The sequence below is a fragment of the Anolis sagrei genome, chromosome 4 (assembly GCF_037176765.1).
Source record: "Anolis sagrei isolate rAnoSag1 chromosome 4, rAnoSag1.mat, whole genome shotgun sequence".
NCBI classification, from domain to species: Eukaryota; Metazoa; Chordata; class Lepidosauria; order Squamata; family Dactyloidae; genus Anolis; species Anolis sagrei.
In genome coordinates, this window is record NC_090024.1 from 86,756,002 (window position 1) to 86,779,168 (window position 23,167).

At 42.0% G+C, this 23,167-nt stretch overlaps 1 protein-coding gene across 1 annotated transcript; it reads right to left on the reverse strand.

Moving 5' to 3' along the window:
• Positions 1-1,682: 1,682 nt before the first annotated feature.
• On the reverse strand, positions 1,683-15,227 carry FAM217A (family with sequence similarity 217 member A). Its single transcript, XM_060771653.2, has 4 exons — positions 15,159-15,227; positions 13,171-13,239; positions 12,974-13,053; positions 1,683-2,894 (listed from the first exon to the last, which is right to left on the reverse strand). The coding sequence occupies exons 2-4, from the start codon at positions 13,219-13,221 to the stop codon at positions 1,823-1,825; spliced, it is 1,203 nt and encodes a 400-aa protein (XP_060627636.2). The 5' UTR covers positions 13,222-13,239; positions 15,159-15,227; the 3' UTR covers positions 1,683-1,822.
• Positions 15,228-23,167: the final 7,940 nt, after the last annotated feature.

The following is a 23,167-nucleotide window of genomic DNA, read 5'->3' on the forward strand; positions in this document are numbered from 1 at the left end:
GTGTTTGAATGGAGAATGAAGCCCTCCTCACCCACCCCATGACCACAGTCTTCCCTTCCCAAGTTACATATGCACACTCTTCTTCACAACAAAGGCAAAATGCCATATAATCAAGGAAGAGGAGGCAGGAAACCTCTACCAGATAGCAAGAATTCTCCTCATCTTGTACATATGGACATGTATGTGTATCTAAAGAGATACACACAGGGAGTCAGATATTGGCAAAGTTCACCAAACAGCTGGGTTTTACAACAGTAGAATTTATGCTGCTGCAATAATAGAAAGCTCAGAAATGGACTTTTGTGGTTTGCTTCCCCATAGCCCCAGCCTGAACCAGTTGTAAGCATTTGGACCAAATCTCAAAATGTATTATTTGGGAACCCCTTATGCACTAAGGAACCTCTTTCTTCTGAGACACCTGGTATTTGCCATCCAGTGCTCTATGACTCTATGCCACCTACTGACTCAGTGAACTATAGACAGATTTTAATTAATTAAAATAAATCACTCTCAATGTCCCCTTCGTTATCCAGGCTGTTGTCTAGGTTTCCCTGTCTTCGAGCTATAGAAGAGACACTAGACTACATTTATCATTACAGATATGCTATCAGAAATTTTGAGATCAGGTTTTAAGTTGATTTTTCCCACACATTTTCCACCTATTTTAAGATTTTTGTTTGTTTGCACAATGGGTTTTTTTTTAAATGGGTAAGAGATTTATTTGGCTTAGTTTTTGGTAAGGCATTTTCTCCACCTATTGAAACAGATTTCCACAGAAAGATTTCCAGTGGGGTATAAAAACAGTCACCATCTTATGTTGATTTTTTCAAGCATCTCATCCAAGGTACATTTCTTCTAAACATGGATATAATAATTTTGGTATTTCACAGAGATTCTTTTCAACTTGCTTAGCCACAAAGAAAAATTAGATATTCTGAAACCAATATAAGAAATTAAAATCAAAGTGACGTTGATTCCTCAAGCTATCTTCAATTTAGAATAGCCCAAACCAAAGACTCCAGAGACTATATTTTATTTGATTATTTAAATACACCTACACTAAAACAAGGAAAAATACAGCAGTTCTGATTACTCTAGCACAGTGGCTCTCAAAGTATGCTCTGCGGAGCCCTTGGGGCTCTGCAAAGTTTACTGAGGGGCTTTGTGCTGCCCTCCCTCTCCCTACCTCTAGTTTAGCCTGACTGTTGTGTACATGAACCCTGATTTTGCCTGCCTGCTTACCTGTGCATAAAGGATTGTCCTTTCATGGCCACCATTCAAGTTTAGCACAATCTTCTTCTCTCTCTTACTCTAATATTTCATTATTATTATTATTATTATTATTATTATTATTATTATTATTGCACTGCATGAATTAGTTCACATAAACATTCAACATCCATCTGCCACTGCCCCGGCCCATGCAAGTGTATATACATTATATATAATGTATAATATAATGCAATATGATATAATTATTTATTGGGGCTCCATGAGAAACTTTTGCTTCAAAAAGGGTTCTGCAGCAAAAAAAAAAGTTTGAGAACCCCTGCTCTAGCAGGATAGGAACACAATAATCATTTGTACCAATAATTTTTATAGTCTCACATGACATTTTTTAAAAATCCAATGCTTTCATATAACACAAGTTAATAAACAGCTTTCCAAATTACTATCGCTCAGTCTGTTTGCTTAAATGATACTAATAACACATTGTGCACTAAATTTAATAGATCACTGATAGCTAACATCAGAACACTTTTGCTTTGAAATAAGAGATCAGTTTACTTTTTGAGAGTCGATGAGTTTGCTCATCACTGCTTCAGTTTTTTCTGCAAGATTTTTTTTTAGTCCTCACATCTTTACCTTTCGAACTGTCATCGGTTGAGCTGGATGAAAGTATTGTTGAAGAAGTCATTTTGACACCTGTGTGAATTTTTGATGAGCTTCCAGAGCATGATGTTGCAGACTGTCGCGTGACGACAGTGCTTGAGTCTACTGTGACTGGAGCTTTGACACTTTTTGAGGTGCTGTAACATGCTTGCGAGGATTTTGTGGATGAACGCACAGGAGATACTCCTCCAAAACTCTGCTTGCTATGACCATGCTGGCTTGTGCATTTCTGTATATGCCGTTCATGCATAGAAAAACCAAAATTGTGACGATCACCATCAAAAGCTGCCTGAGAGCATGAGAAATCAAAGGGCCTTAGTTGTTTCCGTTGGTGTATATCTGTTAAAGAACCCGAATGGTTGTTAGCAGCCACAGCAGGATAAGCAGATTCTTTTGTCTTTTCTCTTACTACAGTCAAATGCTGCAACCTTTCCATACGGATGATACGAGATATTAGTTGATCAACTGAGTCGTCAAGTGGTTCCTTGAAAGCTGATCTCCAATTATCCAACTTGGATAGTTTTTGTAAATCCAAGGTATTGTATGGCAGAGGAAGAAAATCAGGGTATGAAAAAGTATCATCCCCCACTGAGGAGAAAACATTTTCTTTGTGTTCTATAGGATCAGGTTTTAGGTTACTATTAAACAATTTTAAGTATTCCTGCAAAACTTTATTTCTTTCTTCATTCTCAGATGTATTCTTCTCTTCTATTGGACCTGTGCTCTCCACATTGGCATTTCTTCTTTTCATTTTCCTTTTGAGTGTTGAAAGTGTGTCATCACTACTACTAGAATCAGAAGCATTGATTTCATTGCCCTTTTTGCAAATGTCTCCATCACTGTTTTTGCTGGAATTCCCTGATGTTGTTTTCTGAGTTCCAAAATGAGAAGCTGGGTCGCATCTCTTCATAAAAGAATGCACCAGTGGATTAGTGTGGATGAAGTTTGTAGGAACATCACTGGAATTAGACGGCATGTATATGGAAGCTTTACTGAAGTCTCTGCAGGGAAAATAGTGGTATTACTTAGTAGAAATTAACACTGGCATTCACCTTAGAAAAATAAGTATGGGTTGGACTCTAGATGATGATGATGATGAATCTGCGTTCCATTAGTGACACAGATTAACTAACAATGGATCTCTCTCTCTCTCTCTGCTACTCACTCCATTCTACATTCTATGGAGAGCAACAGGCAAGGAAATCTGCTACCATAGCACACATACTACACCGCTGTCAGCCATTTTTAATGTAATATCTCATAATTTGTTTTTAGGGTGTACAAAGCAATGTTTATTTATGTTTTAGTTTTTATGTCTTAATGGATTGTTCTTGATTTTATTTTAATGCTTAATTCATTTGTTGTAAGTTTTCTGTTGTTACTCTCAATTATTTTGTATTATTTTGATTTTGTGTGTGTGTCAGAAGGAACTTGACAAACTGCAAGTTGCTTCTGGTTTGTCTGTACCTATTTTGATGTATCTGTACCTATTTTGAGGCACCGAATGTTTGCCTTTTATGTGTAAACTGCCACAAGTCCTTCTGGGGAGAGAGGCCAGTCTAGAAATAAAGTTTTTATTATACTGTGTTATGTTGCTGTTTGTTTTATATTGTTTTATGATGTTGTTTTATGAACTTTAGTATGTTATATTTTAACTATGTTGACTGGGTTTGTCCCCATGTAAGCCACCCCGAGTCTCTTCAGAGAGATGGAGGTGGGATACAAAAAAAAAGTTGTTGTTGTTATTATTATTATTATTATTATTATTACTACTACTATTGATATCGAGCTCCTTTTGGGGGTTCTCCCTGCGAGGGGAGTCCCTAAGGACCGCGAATGGGGTCCTGACCTTGGCGAGCGGCCAGCGGATGCCAATTCAAAAAGACGCACAAACGTTGAAAATCAATCTCGCCAGAGGCTGAAGGGGAAATCTGCGACCGAGGCGTTTATTCTGCGATTCAGCTGAAAAGGATGCATTACAGAGATAATTCCACCATAAGCATACAGTACAGTAAATTTCAGGCATATTTATACAGAAGAAACAAAGAAATCCTGGTTTGAATCTCCCGCCCGCCTCCTGTCAGTCCCCTCTGTCCTGATTGGCCGGCTCCAGAACAGCTGGGAGGAGGCTTGGCCGCTGGTCCCGCCTTCCCTCCAATCGCCGGCCGCTGTTGCCTCCAAGGGGCCAATCAGAGCCCTCGGAGCGCCTCCGGAGATCGTCCAATCAGCGGCCAGGAGGCGGGATGTATCTTGACAGCGCAGAGGGGCGGATTTGCCTGGAGGTGTCCGCCAGCTGATTGAACACCCTTTGTTCTTCGCACGGCAGGGAGGCGGAAGGGGAGACAAGGGATTTCCTGGGTTCCGATAAAAGATGTGTATAGGAAAATAAGGGTGGCTATGGGTGGTGTCTGGATCTCAACCCTGTGGCGAAGGGAGTCCTTTGTCACAGGGGAGCGTACACAAAACACCATGATTGAATTAATTAGTCTGTTTTTCCGGGCCTTTGGCTGGCAAACCTCTAGCTTTTGTTCGTCTGCCTCTGAAAACAAAAGCCACAGATCTGACCAGTGATTGTCCATGCAATGTCAATATGAATGGAGCTTTTCCAAGGAAATTGGATTCCTTACTGTAATCCCCAGGTCACATACTCTTTTATAGGGTAAAGTTCAAGAGGGGAAAGGCAAGGAAAGGGGTTGAGGGTACATCTCATTTCATTTCATTACATATCATATACTTCATGCACATATTCTTTATAGATTCTTATAACTCATAGATTTCATATAAAAGATCCCCGTCCCATCCCCATATAGTTTATTAGAAAAACACAGCAATTTGATAAGGGCAACCAGCAGAGTTCTTGAGGTTTGATCCTTGCAACAAGAGCATGCACACACAGGCGGGGAGCTCCTTCTCTCCAAGCGGCTTGGTTTTTGAGTTCATGGGGGAAGCCCGTGATGCCAGGGCACCAAGTCAATCAGAAAGGGCAGAAAAGGTCCGCAAAAGAATCTGCAAATAGTGGAGAGTGGGGCAATGTCCTTTGGGGAACTGCATTTCCCTGATCCGGGGCCAGGGTCCAGTGCATAAGCCAGAGAATTCACAGAGAGGAAACAGGAACCCAGTTATGTCCCATCTGGGCCAGGAAGCAGCAGAATCCATTGTCCGGCCCTTGGTGAACTACAAATACTTGGGGGGGGGGGAAAGATGCTCTGCATCAAATCCTCCCTTCGAGGCTGGGAAATGGTCACACTCATTTCCTCAAGCCTCGACAATCCCCCCCCCAAGTACTCAGGGCCTCTTTCTAGACTGATTAGATTGTATTCTGTTGGTTATTTCGGGGCCCCACTCAAGCAACAACAGCAGGACCCAGCAGGGTGGGAGAGACCAGTGGCGGAGTGTTCTTTGGGTTGGAGAAAGAAGAGGAGACTGAAGTAAGAAGGTGAAGACGGTGGAGGCAGGGGATGATGGAGCCTGTGATGGCCGTCAGCATGGAGCACTCAGGGGTCCAGAGTGAGTTCCCAATGGAGAAGGATGGCACATGGTGGAATCCTCCCATCTGGCAGTGGTCCTCAGGCCTCCTGGGGGCGCTGGCTCCTCCCTTGGCACTTGGGGGAGGGAGAAGATGGGGCACAGCCTTGCTACTCCTTCTGGCGTGGCGCCTCCTGGTGACCGCAGACCGGTCCGGCTCTCCATCATCACAGAGACTCAGGGATAGTGTCTAGGACAGTCAGAAAGAAGGTTTACAGCCCCCCCCCTTCCCAGCCCAAGGGTAGTTAGTGGGGGAACAAAAGGGAAAAAAAACTTTCATACCTAGTGGGGGCGTCAGTGGTCTCCTTTGGGCCACCCCTCTGCACAGCTTCTGGAACGGGCAGGGCCTCCTTCCTTCATGGCAGTTGCTGTGGGATCCTGGTTGCTCCTCCTGCGATGGCATTCCCCCGTGGGGGCTCAGATCAGCCTCTAGGAGGGGCTGTCTCTTCTGGGCGGCATGGGGTCTGGTCCTGTTCTCCTGGGATCTTCCTGTGCCATCTGGGTTCCACACAGGAAAGTCCACAGACCTCCCTTGCTCACCTCGCCCAGGTAGTTGTCCTCAGCGGCAGGAGTGGATTATGGGTCCCACAGTTCGACCAGTTGCTCTTCACGCAGAGGGGACCCCTGGACCTCGACGCCCCCCTCATATTTAAGGCGGTTAATGGGATAATTTAGACATACACCTACATGCGCTCAGGGAAAAGGGGGGGAGGAAGGGCCAGGAAGGAAAAAAGCATCCGAGGGACTGCGTGTGTGAGAGAGAGACTTAACCATAGATGTGGGTGAAATGTCAGGAGGGAATGCTTCTGGAACATCCCTTCCTTAGGTTTCAGGAGAAGGAGGTAAGAGGGAGCAGCAGGATTTCTCTGGGGGATAGAGAAAAAAAAAATTCGCAGAATGCTGGTTCCTTAGAAGATGGGAGGGGAGGGAAGAGAGAGAGAGAGAGAGAGAGAGAGAGAGAGAGAGAGAGAGAGGATGGGTTTCAGAGACATTTCACAAGCACATGGAACTCTTTGGTGAGGTCTGGTCCATAGAGAGAAAAGGGGGAAAAAAGGCAGGGAGAGAGAGAGAGAGAGAGAGAAAGAGACCCAGAAAACTTTACTTGGCAAGAGGAAACAGGAACAGAAAAGGTCCCCTCTTACACCTCCCTTTGCAAGAGGAGAAAGGGAGGAGGGGTTTTGGGAGGAAAAAAAGGGAAGTTGGGGAGTAAAGAGAGAACAAAGGATAAGGCAGGGACATTGGTGACTGCCCCTGAAAAATGGGTTTTGTAGTTGCACAGAAGAGAAGGGGAGAAAAAGAGAGCTCTTGGGTCAGGGAGACCAGGAGAGAGAGAGAGACTTTTGCAAGGCAGCTGAGTCACATCAGTGGCAGGGTCTCTCCTGGCGAGGAGAAACACTGTTTATTATGAATAAACAGGCACTGCAGATTCAGCTTGAGAAAGAAAGGGATTTTGTAGTTTGGTGAAGAAGGGAATGAGCAATGCCTCCCTTTTCCATCTGAAGGAAGGAAAAAAGGTGGCACAGGAGAAAGCAGGAGAGGAGGAGAGCAAAGAATTTCCCTGATCATTTCCTCAAGGAGCAGAAGGGAAAACAAACAGAGGGGCAGACATATCATAAATAGGGAATAGGGAAATGGAGGGGCTGGAAAGGGAAGGAAGGAGTCAGGGAGATTGGGTAAAGGGAAATGGGAATGGGATGGTAGGGGAACAAGCAATTTCTTCCAAAGGGAGAGGGTGAAGGGGTCTGGAGGGGTTTCCTGGGGGTTGGGGCTTTGTTACCTTCCCCTTGCATGGTAGGAGTTGGCCACAACTACCCCCCTTCCACCTCCTCCGGCACATGGCAAAAAAGGCATGAGGTAGAGGCGAGTTCGGTCCCTTTGGCCCCCTCACAGCGATCCGACTGCCATGAGGGGCCACGAAACTCCACCTGCTGAGGGCCTGGTGGGCCACCTTTCCATGCGATTTTTTTACCCTACTGGCCTGCGTCAGTGACGCAACCCTGTCCCATTCCGCCAGTACTCTTCCTAAAGGTGTTTCCGATGAGACAGGACGTTTGATCCCAGAATAACATGCGCCTATCTCTTCTGGTAGCCCCACAATCCAGTGGTTAATCAGGGTAGCCCCCCCCCAACCACAAGGCAGGCTAGAGCCCGAACGGTTCCCTAGCAGAAGAGCCCGAGGCGATCAGCCCTTGGCAGCTAGGCAGTCCGAAAGGGAAGGGCTCCCCTTTCCAGCGTAGCTCCAGCCAAGGCCGCAAAAGCGAGCTGAATTGCTATTCTGGACCTCAAACGTGGATGTTCTCTACCTCCCGCCAGGAATTTGTTACCGAGACCTAGAGAATCCCTCCCCAGTGGGCCGACTCCGAAGCTGGTTCGGAAAACCTAGAATCCCCTCCCACCTGACGGCCAAGGCAGGCCACGGTTGATTTCTTACCCGTCCGGACGTTTTCTTCCCCCCTCTTCCGCGTCGGTCGCTCCTCTTCCTGGAAGTCCTTAGATCAAGGCTTCCCTGGCGCTCCTTTGTGCTGAAACCCCAGGTCAGGGCTTGGGAGGAGGTGGCTGCGGGAGAATTTGTAGTTTTGGTTAGCTGGTCAAATGAGAGTCCAAATTGGGAGAGGCGCCTCTTTTCCCGAGCCGCTCCTCCGCCACCACTGGCCCGAAGAATCAGTCCAAGGCGCCTGCTTGAGAATTTAGGCTATAATTTAGTCTGGAACCTCAAGCAGCAGTCCCTTCGTGGTCGCCAAATGATATCGAGCTCCTTTTGGGGGTTCTCCCTGCGAGGGGAGTCCCTAAGGACCGCGAATGGGGTCCTGACCTTGGCGAGCGGCCAGCGGATGCCAATTCAAAAAGACGCACAAACGTTGAAAATCAATCTCGCCAGAGGCTGAAGGGGAAATCTGCGACCGAGGCGTTTATTCTGCGATTCAGCTGAAAAGGATGCATTACAGGGATAATTCCACCATAAGCATACAGTACAGTAAATTTCAGGCATATTTATACAGAAGAAACAAAGAAATCCTGGTTTGAATCTCCCGCCCGCCTCCTGTCAGTCCCCTCTGTCCTGATTGGCCGGCTCCAGAACAGCTGGGAGGAGGCTTGGCCGCTGGTCCCACCTTCCCTCCAATCGCCGGCCGCTGTTGCCTCCAGGGGGCCAATCAGAGCCCTCGGAGCGCCTCCGGAGATCGTCCAATCAGCGGCCAGGAGGCGGGATGTATCTTGACAGCGCAGAGGGGCGGATTTGCCTGGAGGTGTCCGCCAGCTGATTGAACACCCTTTGTTCTTCGCACGGCAGGGAGGCGGAAGGGGAGACAAGGGATTTCCTGGGTTCCGATAAAAGATGTGTATAGGAAAATAAGGGTGGCTATGGGTGGTGTCTGGATCTCAACCCTGTGGCGAAGGGAGTCCTTTGTCACAGGGGAGCGTACACAAAACACCATGATTGAATTAATTAGTCTGTTTTTCCGGGCCTTTGGCTGGCAAACCTCTAGCTTTTGTTCGTCTGCCTCTGAAAACAAAAGCCACAGATCTGACCAGTGATTGTCCATGCAATGTCAATATGAATGGAGCTTTTCCAAGGAAATTGGATTCCTTACTGTAATCCCCAGGTCACATACTCTTTTATAGGGTAAAGTTCAAGAGGGGAAAGGCAAGGAAAGGGGTTGAGGGTACATCTCATTTCATTTCATTACATATCATATACTTCATGCACATATTCTTTATAGATTCTTATAACTCATAGATTTCATATAAAAGATCCCCGTCCCATCCCCATATAGTTTATTAGAAAAACACAGCAATTTGATAAGGGCAACCAGCAGAGTTCTTGAGGTTTGATCCTTGCAACAAGAGCATGCACACACAGGCGGGGAGCTCCTTCTCTCCAAGCGGCTTGGTTTTTGAGTTCATGGGGGAAGCCCGTGATGCCAGGGCACCAAGTCAATCAGAAAGGGCAGAAAAGGTCCGCAAAAGAATCTGCAAATAGTGGAGAGTGGGGCAATGTCCTTTGGGGAACTGCATTTCCCTGATCCGGGGCCAGGGTCCAGTGCATAAGCCAGAGAATTCACAGAGAGGAAACAGGAACCCAGTTATGTCCCATCTGGGCCAGGAAGCAGCAGAATCCATTGTCCGGCCCTTGGTGAACTACAAATACTTGGGGGGGGGGGAAAGATGCTCTGCATCACTATCATCTTTTTATTTCCAGACATAATGCTATCTTGAAGTCATATTTTAATGCTGTCAGTAAATTAGTACAGACTTGCTAGTAGCAGATCCTCTCTAGTCTGTTCCATGGTAGACAAAAACCACAATTTGAAGCAAGTGGATTGTAGCTGAGTTCCATGTATTTTTTTTTAAAGATAAGATCCCACTTAAGACCTCTTTTGTTGAAAAATCTTCATCACAGCCATCAGCCACTCAGTGCCATATTCAATTTCATAGAAGTTTTAGAGAGATGATAGGGCCAAAGGAGAAAGATGACCAAATATACATGTAATTAAGGAGCTTAAACCTCTTGCTTAGAAGAAGAGAAGGCTGAGAGGAGATATGATAGCCATGTATAAATATGTGAGAGGAAGCCACAGGGAGGAAGGAGCAAGCTTGTTTTGTGCTTCCTTGGAGACTAGGACGCGGAACAATGGCTTCAAACTACAAGAGAGGAGATTCTATCTGAACATTAGGAAGAACTTCCTGACTGTGAGAGCCGTTCAGCAGTGGAACTCTCTGCCCCGGAGTGTGGTGGAGGCTCCTTCTTTGGAAGCTTTTAAGCAGAGGCTGGATGGCCATTTGTCAGGGGTGATTTGAATGCAATATTCCTGCTTCTTGGCAGGGGGTTGGACTGGATGGCCCATGAGGTCTCTTCCAACTCTTTGATTCTATGATTCTATGATTCTATGCTGCCAGTACCTAAACCTTAGCAGAAACATTTCAGCTGTTTTTTTTTAAAAAAACAAAAACAAAACAAAAAACACTCCCCAAAAGCCGTGAAATCTCTAATTGAGGACATTATAGAAGAGAACAAAAACATATGGGGAAACCCAAGGTCAAATTTGGCTTTTGGGTCTAAGGTTCTCCAGTGCTGCCATATAATATAACAGAACAACCAAGAGAGGTAATCTCCCATCACTCAAAAGCCCTCTGCAACAACAACAACAGACAACTCTTATCACTGGGGAACTACCCCGTTCCTTGAAAATAAGACCTAACTGGAAAAGAAGCCCTAATATGATTTTTCAGGATGCTTGTAATAGAACTCCTATCCCAAAATAAGCCTCAGTTAAGATTGTCAGCCAGATGAGTATGTTAACCAGTAGTACATCCACTGCAACATATGATGGGCAAAGTGAATTATAAAACAATATGAATATATAATTAAATATGAATAAATAATATTATTGCTATAATATTATGACAATGTTCCAGAAAAAGATGGCATGACTGTATTTGAAAGAATGTAGATTGTTGTATATGAAAGAATAAGACATCCCCTTTGAAAGTACTGTAGTTGTTATACTCCAGCAACTTTGTTTTTGCGGCAGCCACAAATTATGTTGAATTGCTTAAAACCCTATGATACAGTCATTGAAAACTATAGAAAAATGTGCTGTAAGATATTTAGTAAAAACAAAGTTTTTGAAGTTTATTAAACTTTTTCAATGTTTTTATGATATAACCAATTGGGAAATCACATATATAAGCCAGGAATCGTTTTACATAGTGTAATATAAGACCTTATTTTTGGGGAAATACAGTAACATCTTCCATACTTCTTAGCTGGTATTGCAGCACCACGCGAAAGCAGCATATTTTTACAGAGTAGATTTCATATTTTCATTTTTAATTTCAGTTTCAGTAAGGTTGAAATAGGAGCCCCCGGTGGCACAGTGGGTTAAACTATTAAGCTGCTGAACTTGCTGACCGAAAGGTTGGTGGTTCGATTCCAAGGAGCAGGGTGAGTTCCCGCTGTTAGCCCCAGCTTCTGCCAATCTAGCAGTTTGAAAACATGCAAATGTAAGTAGATCCATAGGTACTGCTACGGTGGGAGGGTAACAGCGCTCCATGCAGTCATGCCGGCCACATGACCTTGGAGGTGTCTATGGAAAAGCCAGCTCTTTGGCTTAGAAATGAAGATGAGCACCGCTTCCCAGAGTTGGACATGACTAGACTTAATGTTAGGGGACACCTTTACTTTTACTAAGGTTGTAATATTTAAATGTTCAAAATATTTTCACTTACTAGAAAGTGAAATGATTGCATGAAGGGATTAGGCAGCAATTTCTTTAAAAATATTATTTGTGATATGTTTAGAAAAACTGGTGAGGGTGAGAGCCAACACAGAAAAAGACCTGCTGTTTTCACTGTCACACAAAAGGTCTCTTCTCTTCTAAGAAGTTGCATTATATCAGAAATGCAACACTGTACCATCCAAGCTGCTTTTTAAAACAATTATTCTTCCTTCATTGATTGCTTGATCTTGCAAGTTTTAGTCACTTTTACTAGAATTTCTTTAATCTGCTGACAACCCATTTTGAAGTATGTTGCCACGCAAATGACAAACAATGGCAGGATGGTCTGGATGGCCTTTGTGGTCTCTTCTGATTCCATGAATACATTATACAGTATATGAATATATTATAGTTCATGAAAAATAAATAAGTAAATTTCATATCAGTACATTATATGATTATTGGAGCAAGACTATGCACAAAAATGGAAAGTTAAAGGATCACCTCAGAAAGAAAAATGAACTTTAGAACTGGCAAAAATTGACAAGTTAACTGATATCTTTTTTAAACAATGGGACCTATTTATATTATTAATAAAAATGGAATTGTTAAAACGCTGGTGGGTTTTGAAGATAGGGAAAAAATAGAATGATAGACTGACAGGTTTATAATTATTTTTTCACTTTGTGCCTTTGAGGTGGGAATATTATTTTAATTGTTTATTGTTATTTTGATTATTGTTTTGCAATGTGGAGAGCAAGGAAAACCAATTTAATTGGATGTATATTGCCTTGATAATACTTACATAGCTGAAAAATATAGATTAAAGAAGAAGTTAAAAATATATCTCCAAAACTGGAAATACAGAAAAGAGTAGACAGTAATCTTACAGAGGCTGCAAGTTGGGAGAGTTCATAGCAGAGAAATTGCCAGTCCCTAAGCTCTGCCGAGTTTGTACTAACCACCAGGGGAGGATAATTTTACCATTCACTTTAGTTGGTACTTAATTTTCCTTCTCATTATTTCCAATGAAATAAGGACATATATTGGCTCCGAGGGTGGTACAGCTATTCCTTGACTGTGAGGAAATGTCTGGGGAATGAAGGGACCTTGAGACTTGTACATCCAAAGCCTGACCTGCCCCAGCATGTTCCCACCCTAGACATGTCTCCTTTTTTGTCTTTAATGCCTTCAAAGAAAACCAACTATGAAACAGAGATTTCCATTGCCAAAATATGGCACTCTGTACTTATAGCCAAAGAAGTAATTAAGGCTTCTTTTGCCCTGCTTACCCACCAGTTCAATTTTAATCACACTTAAAAGGTACAGGTCTTTACCTGCTCAGTGATCTATTGTCTTGATTACACATATGGCTCCAGGAAATAAATGACCCTTGTTTGGGGCTATTTGAAGTGTGCTGGAAAAGACAAAACATTTTTAGAAAAATGCCCTCTATATATAGCTCAGAATAAGCAATAAACATTCCAAAATGGGTAAAATGTATAATGAAAATATCAAGGCAAAGAAATACTACCTGTGATGTCCTAGTATTGTTTGACAAGCTAATAGCTGCCAACTGTTCCATTGCAGCTTTATAATGGTCCTGTAAAAGAGTAAAGCCACCACATTTGTAATAAAAATAATTGATTCTAATATTTAACCATTCATTTTTGTGACACGTTTGCTCCTAAACTTCAGTCTTACCTCTTTATCTGAAATTACAAATGTGTGGCAGCCTGTCTTTCTAATATGACTTTTGAAAAAGTTTTGAGTCTGATTCTAGAATTCAGTTTTTAAATACACTGGAAAGCCCCATACACACTGCCATATAATGCAAGTTGGAACTGTATTATATGGTCATAACTGTATTATATGAGTCGAATTATAACTGTATTATATAGCTCCAACTAATAATGCAGTTCAGTACAATTAAACTGCATTATATGAGTCTACATTTTACACTGGGCTACCTCTGTATCAAGTTTGGAAACTCTCACTAGTTCAAAACACAGCAGCCAGATTGGTCACAGGAACATCCAGCAATGCACATATTACATCTATTGTAAAGTTGCCCCTCTGGTTGCCAATTAGTTTCCGGGTAAAGAACAAAGTTTTCGTTTTGACCTTTAAAACCCAACATTGTTTGTGTCCAGGTTACCCACAGGACTGCCTTTTCCTGTACAGCCCGCCCTGCACACTTAGGTCCTTTGGGAGGCAGCTACTCCAGCCTGGCTGTGAAGAAGTGCTACAGCCGCTCATGGGAGGGGAATGGGTTGAATGGCCGGAACTGGTCCTGCTTTGCACAAGACCCTCTGCTGGTTTTGATGCATTAGAGCAGGGCTTCTTAAATGTTTTCAACATGCAAGCACTTTTTGCCCAAGAAATTTTTATGTGACTCAGTATATAAAATAGGTATATAAATCAAACCTTTTTTTAATAGTGGATGGTTAAATCGGTGGATATGGAGGATCAGTTGCAACACAGAAATAACAATTAGGACATCCATAGCTTCCAAAGTACATAAAATTTAAACCTCTTAAGTAGAATACAGGGGCTCTCAGTATCTGTTGGGTTTTGGTTCCAGGACCCACAAAGGAAACCAAAATCCATGGATGCTCAAATTCAGTGATACACAAAAGTGTAGTAAAATGATGTCCCTTATATACAACTAGCCATCCCCTGCCACATGTTGCTATGGCGTAACCTGTGTATACGTGCTTTGTGTGTGTATATTTGTGTATATGTGTATATACGTGTGTTTGCATATGTATATGTGGTTTTGCGCATGCATTGTAATGTTTGCTTAACTTATTTGTCTTTTTAAGTTTCTTTTGTTGTGTTTTCAGTGTTTTTATGAGTAATGGTCACTTGTTGGCCTGATACGTGTATTGTGTCCAAATTTGGTGTCAATTCATCCAGTGGTTTTTGAGTTATGTTAATCCCACAGGCAAATATTACATTTTTATTTATATAGATGGTAAAGTCAAGATTTGAGAGAGAGAGATATTCAAGCTGTGGATGGTTGAATCTATAGATACAGAGGGCCCATTCTGTTGCAAGGCAAAGTCTGCAGGAAGGTTTTTAAAAGGCCCATTTCAGTTCAATTGCAGCTTCAGCTGGGCTTTTGGTCCTCTCCTTGTAGACCAGTGGTTTTCAACCTGTGGGTCCCCAGATGTTTTGGCCTTCAACTCCCAGAAATCCTAATAGCTGGTAAACTGGCTGGGATTTCTGGGAGTTGTAGGCCAAAACACCTGGGGACCCACAAGTTGAGAATCATTGTTCTAGACTAACACCTGTTTAATTTTGAATGACAGAATGCATTCTATAGCAGATGACTGAAACTAATTTATTTTTGCACAGGAACTGAAAAAAAACAGGACAGAAAGAATTCACACTGAGATCAGCTCACACCAGAACACTGTATGTGAAACTCCCTTTGAAATATAAAGCATATCTATGACAAAATGGTATAAACTACTAAGAAATCTATAACGAAAGGAATAATGTTGATTTTGCTCTTACCTTATAATATGTGCTTACAGAATCACCTGTAAAAGATCAAGAGTTGTGTGTTACTTTACAGAAAGCATTTCACAGTTTCTCATCAGTCAGAATACTAGTTCTCACCTCCTGTGGCAATCTTGTTTTTTGTCAAACTGCTTTTCTTTTTAGCAGACTCCAAGCCAGAGGTTACTGTCTGAAATGACATGCAATGTTAATTCCACTCCATATTTAGAGAAACTTAGCTAGAGTAATACACATTGATACAGTGGTTAAGCATGTGTTCAAAAGGGAATGGTAGCTGAACAATCTGGTCAGAAGAAATACCACATCTAGCTTTACATTAACACCTGTACCTTTCTTACTATGACCTGCTCTTTCAATGTAAATTGCATGGATGAACTGTATGGAAGAGGCTTTTTATTTAAAAACTGCAATTCAGACCAGATCTCAATCCAAGATCAGCTCATATTCATATAGTCAAAATTATATCTGATTTTAGTATGAAATTACACTTTATTAAAAGTTAAGAGTATTTGCAACGACTAAGATTCAAAGCACCATATTTAGCTTTCTCTACATACTAAATCTTCTGATCTTGGTAACTAAGCAAAATGTCAACTTGGATAGTGGATTGGCAATGAATACCAGGTGCTGTGGGCTATATTTCAGAGGAAGGAAATGGCAAAAATTATTGAGTATTCCTTGCCTAAGAAAATCCTAAGAAATTCCAACAGAAAAAGGCACACACAGTGGGAGTTTTATATATTCCCCTTCCTTCTGATGTTTCTTGATCTTCCGCAAAAGCCTGCTGCTGAAGGTTGAGGTAAAAGTGGATTTCAAGGTGAGCCAGGCTGAGCCTTCCTCTGTTGCCATTTTAAAAAAGAACATGAAGTGATATAACTAAGCAGCTGAGATTGCCTCTTGTTTCTCTTGCAGTTTACTAGGAAAAGAAGTAGAATAAGATCCCTCTACTTCGTTTCTCTAGCAATCAGCAGTGGAAAAAATCAGCAGTTCTCACATCAAGGGACACATCAAAATGACAAGTTTATTGTTTTATTTGACTCTGAATTTTCAAAAAGGAAAAAAATAAAATGTAAATCAGCAGCAACAGCAATAGCAATAGCTGCAGTTTTAGAAGACCAGAAGCTTTTTGAGCTAGCAATAAAATGAATAAGCTTCAGCAATTACAGGAGCAGTCAATATTTCAATGTTATAAAAGACTTTACTGAAAGAACTACATTTCTATATAGGAAAATTAGAGCCTAACTCTCTAAAGCAACAGTTCTTAAAGTGTGCTCAGTGGAGCCCTTGGGGCCCTATTACTAATTCTGGGAGGCTCTGCGCTTTCCTTCTCCTCCCTTTCCCCCTTGAAGATTTCCCTCCTCTTTTCTGCAACTTCCCATTCCTCTGCCTCCCTTGCTTCTAAAAACCTTTTTTTCTCACCTCAGTTTCTGCCAAAAGCCTTTCTCCTACCTCCTTTGTTGCCAAAAGCCTTTTTTCTCACCTTTTTCTCTTCCCTTGCCACCAAAAATCTTTTTTTCTCACCTCCCTTGCTGCCAGAACCCCTTTCTCCTTGCTTTCCTTGCTGCTAAAAACCTTTTTTCTCACCTTCCTTGGTGCTCAAAGTCTTTTTTTGGTTTTTTCTCTTCCCTTGCTACCAAAAGTCCTTTTCCCTTGCTTTCCTTGCTGCAAAATCTTTTTTTCTTTTTTGCCTCCCTTGCTGGCAAAAAGCCTTCCCCCGCTTCTTGTGCTAACAAAATCCTATTTTCCTTGCCTCTCTTGCCATCAAAAAGCCTTTTTTCCCTTGCCTCCCTTGCCACCAAAAGCCTTTTTCAGGGGGTATGTTGTGCTTTTCCTGCATGGCAGAAGGTGGTCGGACTGGATAGCCCTTGGGTCTTCCACTGAAATACTGTTAAGTTTATATTGGTTAAACTGTTCTTCATTTTAAAATATTGTATTGTTGTACTTTCCTTCCTTTCCTTTCCTTTTATATTTTTATTTTTTGCACTACCATTGCAGTATACACTGGAATTTGTTAATTTTTTTCCAATTAGTTCACACAAAGACCCTCCATCCATCTGCCACTGGTCCATCCCATCTGTCAAATTTTAAAATGCAACACATCAAAAAAAATGCCCATGCCTGATATATATAATTTATGAGGGCTCCATAAGAAATGTTTGCTTCAAAAGGGCTTCACAGCTGGAAAAGTTTGAAAACTCCTGCTCTAAAGTACCTATTAAGCTCTGGAGACATCTTATCTGTCTCCATACTTCCAGGAGAAAAACAAAATGGAGGACTCAGGGGGTTTGTCATATGGCTGACACATGAATAAAAAAGGGCATGCCTCTGAGAAGTATCAGGTGACAGCAGGAGAGAAAGAGAGGCTAGCAGGCAAAGAGGGCAACTGGGGGAAGCTAACCGATCTGCCTATTTATTTCCTTGATGAGGGATATAAACTGATGCAGGTTGTGGTTGAGTTCCAATAATTTTATGGTGTGATCTTGAATGGAAATGCACAATTGATGAGAATGCTATGTTTCTGTCTTCCGAAACATTTAAAATTTGATTATTAGTTTCTGTCCTTATTCAGCAGATGTAAGGAAAGGATATGTTTTTAAAAGTTGCCGCTGTGAATCAAGGTTCACCTACCTTACAAGGCAACTTGTTCAAATGTAGACTGGTTCCAAACACACCAGGTATGCTGTCTTTTTTCTCTACTGCGCACACTCTCTTGTTGATCTTGTTTCCCTTAGCAGGCCTGTGTGGGAACCGAATGATATAAAAATAATTTAATGAAATTAAAACAATTAAAATCAAGACTGATAGACAAGTCAAGACAAAAATAGACAAGATGTACATTGGGTGGGCAGTGCCAAATCGTATTCTATGTAAGGGTTTAGGATGACAAAGTTAAAATACGAAGATTGTCATGGATACATATTATAGAAAGAAGACATCTAAACACCCACACTTGAAGTGTGCTTGTCAGCTGTCCCTCAGAAAGACGTGGCAAGGTTCAGCTGGGTTGGATCACTGGCTTAAAAGAAGAAAGTTGACAGAAGCAGGAAGGAGAGCGGGCTACAAAAGAACAGTAGAAACAGTAAATACAAGGAAAAGAGACAATCTAAAAGAGACAATTTATGAGATTGCCCTCCCCAATAACCAAGTGTACAAACTCAACTCTGCTGAAAGGAGTACAGAAAGCTTTTTCCACATGCATGGATGGAAACATGAGTGGAATCAGTATGGTTGTCAGAAACAGGAATGGTTTACTTCTCTTTGAAACATACAAGTTTTTTTTAAAAAAAACAAGGTAAATGTTAAATTTCAGCACTGCAGAGGGAGAGCTCTCCTTCAAACTTAATGTTTTTTTTCAGGTTTACAAAACAATATTTGAGTGAAGCAAACCTTAGCGGTGGGTTTGGAAAGGTAATGAGCCCTGACATATATATGTGGAAATGACGTGTGTGTGTGTGTGTGTGTGAGAGAGAGAGAGAGAGAGAGAGAGAGAGAGTGAGAGCAGTAAAACCCTAAAGATCTAAAATTAAGAAAAGATATTGGAAAGATTAGAAATCCTCCAACTACTGTCCACTAAAACTGTGAAATTTGCACAAATGCTTTCCATATAGCACTATCAGTCACAATGTACATCATGATGGAAAAACATTATTTTCTCATTGATGATATATTGAAATTTGAGGGAAATGCATTATCATCAAACTATTATATCACCAATAGAATTCGGGGGGGGGGAGGGGCTTTTGCTCTCCAAAACATCACTGGAAATGCATGATACTACACTCTTCTGGTACTTACAAGAGTTTAGTGTAATAAAAAAGAGAATTGTAACCTGGCATCACAGATTTGAAGGATGAAATGCCCAATAGGAAAAATGACTGGAATAACAGATTGGACAGAGTGTTTAAGGCAAAGATTAAGCTATCGAGCTAAGGAACAAATAAGCTTTGAGCATTAGATTACGATTGGAGACCAGGGTTTGAATTAAATACCTGCTCAGACATGGAAATCCACTGGATGAACCTGGGCAAGTCACACTCTCTCAGTTTCAGAGGAAAGTGAAGGCAAAGTCAAAGTCAAACCACTTTGAACTAATCCTGTGATAGATTCATTTTTGGGTCACTACAAGTTGGAAATGACTTGAAGGTATACAACAGATAAGAGAAATTGCTAAAGCAGCAATGAAAGAAAGGGCTGACAGAATCAGAAATATCGGAGAAATTATTTGCAGCTGCCATCTAATTTGGAACAGCAAGACATAGAGATGAATAATGAGACATTTTTAAGCACATTGTTCCCTTGGTATGTTGACCTTTTCTTGCTATTTGCACAACAAAGACAAACCAGAAAGTGCAACCAGAGCAATTTTAAATTAAGTGTAAGCAAAGTATGGTTGACATTCTCACTATTGTATGACTTTGCATGTGTATATGTAGATATGAATAGCTATTGATAAAATATTTTAAGATTGCACGTGTTATATTTATCTTGTACATTGTTGCATGTACCAGATACTGGTGAAGATGAGTGTTTTGTGTTTCTGATTTAGCTATGTACAGTAGACTCTCAGTTAACCATAACTTTTCAAGCAGACATCAAAAAATAAATAAAAGAAATGATACTTTAAATAAAAGTAGCTGTTTTTATAACGCAGTAAAACAGTGTAAATACAGTAAAACGTGTTGCATAAAGTTTGTCTTAGTTTGCCTTTAATTATTATATTTAAATAGTAGCATGAAGCCAGTACAGAGTTTACAGTATGACATGGTACTATTTCTAATAGTAACTCTCAAACAACTGGGAAACGACATTTGTCTGGCATCTACCAATCACTGTGGGTACTGCTTAGCCGAGACTACTGTAATTAATTTTGTTAGTGGTGTAGTGTTGACATCATACATTACGCTATTTAATAAAATTTGAAAAAAATATTTTCCTGGTTTGAAATTGTTATTTCCAGCATAATTGTGAGGTACTTAATTTGAAAGTAGTTGTTATACTCCAAACTTTGTTTATGTGGCTGCCCCAAACTATGTTGAATTGGTTGAGGCTCTATGAGACATTCATTGAAAAACTATGGAGGACCTTCTTACAGCAACACCAGAGGCACTTGAAGTGGCCAGCTTCTGGTCAAAGGAAATTTAGCATAATGCCAAGTTTTTACCTTTGTGATTTTAAAATACATTATAACTGTATTCTCAATTCGCTTCTGACACAATACATAAATAAATAGAAAAACTAGAGCAAAATGTTTTTAGTGGCAGCTGAAAAAGACAATTGGATTTTGGCCTGCATCAATAGGAGTCTAGTGTCTAGATCTAGGGAAGTCATGCTACCCCTCTAGTCTGCCTTGGTCAGACTCCACCTGGAATACTGTGTCCAATTCTGGGCACCACAATTGAAGGGATATGTTGACAAGCTGGAATGTGTCCAGAGGAGGGCAACTAAAATGATCAAGGATCTGGAGAACAAGCCCCATGAGGAACGGCATAAAGAGCTGGGCGTGATTAGCCTGAAGAAGAGAAGGCTAAGACGAAACATGATGGTTATGTATAAATATGTGAGGGGAAGTCATAGGGAGGAGGGAGCAAGCTTGTTTTCTGCTGCCCTGGAGATTAGAACACGGAACAATGGCTTCAAACTACAGCAAAGGAGATTCCACCTGAACATTAAAAAGAACTTTCTGACTGTAAGAACTGTTCAGCAGTGGAACTCTCTGCCCCGGAGTGTGGTTGAGGCTCCTTCTTTGGAGGCTTTTAAATTGAGGTTGGATGGCCATCTGTCAGGCGTGCTTTGAATACGATTTTCCTGTTTCTTGGCAGGGGGTTGGACTGGATGGCCCACAAGGCCTCTTCCAACTCTATGATTCTATGTGCTGCATGACATCCCACCAAAATGAAGTGTTTGCAGTTTAATCAACTTTCCCCATGTTTTCTATGATACAACCAATTAGGAAATGACATTTATAATTGATTTTTGATACTGTAAATGAACTCTGGATAATTTTTACAAATTGTGTTTCTGTTTTTTGTTAGATACAATTTAATTGTTAGATGATGGTCTTATTTAATTTTAGGTTTGCGTGTTTAATTTGGTTTTAGATGTCTGGTTTATTCTGTGTTTATTATATTTGTTTCTATGGTCTAGGGACCATGGGTTAAGCCAGGCACAGGCAAACTTGGGTCCTCCAGGTGTTTTGTATTTCAACTCCAACACTTCCTAACAGCCTCAGGCCCTTTCCTTAAGCTTAAGTGGCTGAGGGGAAAAAGGAAGGGGCCTGAGGCTGTTAGGAATTGTGGGAGTTGAAGTCCAAAACACCTGGAGGAAAGGCAGAAGTTTGTCCATGCCTAGGTTAAACCCTTGTGCTGGCTGAACTGCTGACCTGAAGGGTGAGCTCCTGTCTGTCAGCCCCAGCTTCCGGTGCAGGGACATGAGAGAAAGCTTCCACAGGATGGTAACACATCGGAACGTCCCTTGGGCAATGTCTCTGCAGACAGCCAATACTCTCACACCAGAAGTTTCTCAAGTCTTTTCTGACATGATAAAAAAATCTATGGTCTTACCAAGATATTGAATGTTTGCCTTATTTTGCCCTGAGTCCCTTTGGGCAGATAGGACAGAATATAAACAAATAATAATTATTTTACTGACACAAAAACACAGAATGTCACAGCAAACAAAATCTATATGCTGGGTTTCGTACACTTCCCAAGGATTGTGTGATGTATTTTCGAATGATGCATTCAGATCCAAGTAAGGTGACCTTTTGCAGTTGGCAGATCATGATTTTGTCAATGTTTATTTTTTCCAAATAGCAAATTATTGTTATTATTATTTGAAACACAAGAGTCCACAGCAGACAAGATCACTCTGCTGGCTGTTGCACTGGATCACACGTCGGACACTTCCCAAGTGTCTAGGACTGTGTGATGTATCGGGGAATAATGCGTGCAGATCCCAGTAAGGTGGCCTTCTACAGCTGACAGATGGTAATTTTGTCCGGCCGATTGTGTTTAAGTGCAGGGCAAGGTCCTTAGGCACTGCACCCAGTGTGCCGATCACCACTGGGACCACCTTGACTGGCTTGTGCCAGAGTCTTTGTAGTTTGATCTTTAAAACATTAAATAATAATAATAATCCAGGAACAAAAATTGTGTTGCGTAGTGTTATTAAAAAGGCTTTCCCCCTATCCTTGCTTTTACTATACTCTTTCCTTTTGAATGCAAAATATTTGCTGGATGCCAAACGCCTGCAGAACTGAGGAACACCACTGTGACTGAAAGCTCAAACTCTTCAGATCTCTAGGGAAGCTCAACCATCTCTGGGGAGAGATGAGGAAAGTCATGCCTTTGGACACAGAAGCAACAGTCGGAGCTATTTTGACTCTGCTCTTTGTTGGGCCTCATGGACTGGGTTGTCAAGGCAAGCAAGGCCCCGAGGGTACGCTGAGGGAGAGAGGCGAGGCGGGCGCGGGCGCATCTCCCGCTCAGCGTGCCCTCTCGGCCCGCAGCCCTTCCCGCTGCCTCCCTCCTCTCCCCTCCCCTACCCCGGGCAGCCTCCGTCAGCCCCGCGAGGCTCCTCTTCGGGCAGAGGCCAGCCCGTGGCCGGGTACATGGCGAAGAGGAGGCGGCGGCGCGGCTAAGCCTGGGCGCCTTAGCGCGACCCTCTGCAGGTTGGGCGCGAGTTGCTATGGAAACGGACCAACCTCCCGAGGCCTCCCAATCAGTCAAGAGAGGCCCTTTCCTCCTTCACACCAACAGACAGACCCCCAAAGCCCTCACATCCTCTGTACCCCTCTCCCCACTCCCCTGTCACCCACACTAACTATTATAACGCTATTATTCCACTTTCACTGCTATTTATACCTGTTAACATTTCTTTTAGCTTCTTTTCTGCTATCTATCTTTCTACATCTATCACAGTCTGTCTATAGATCTATCCCTCCCTTTCTATCATCTATTTAACTCTCCTCAGTCTACATAACTATCACTCATTCTATCACCTAT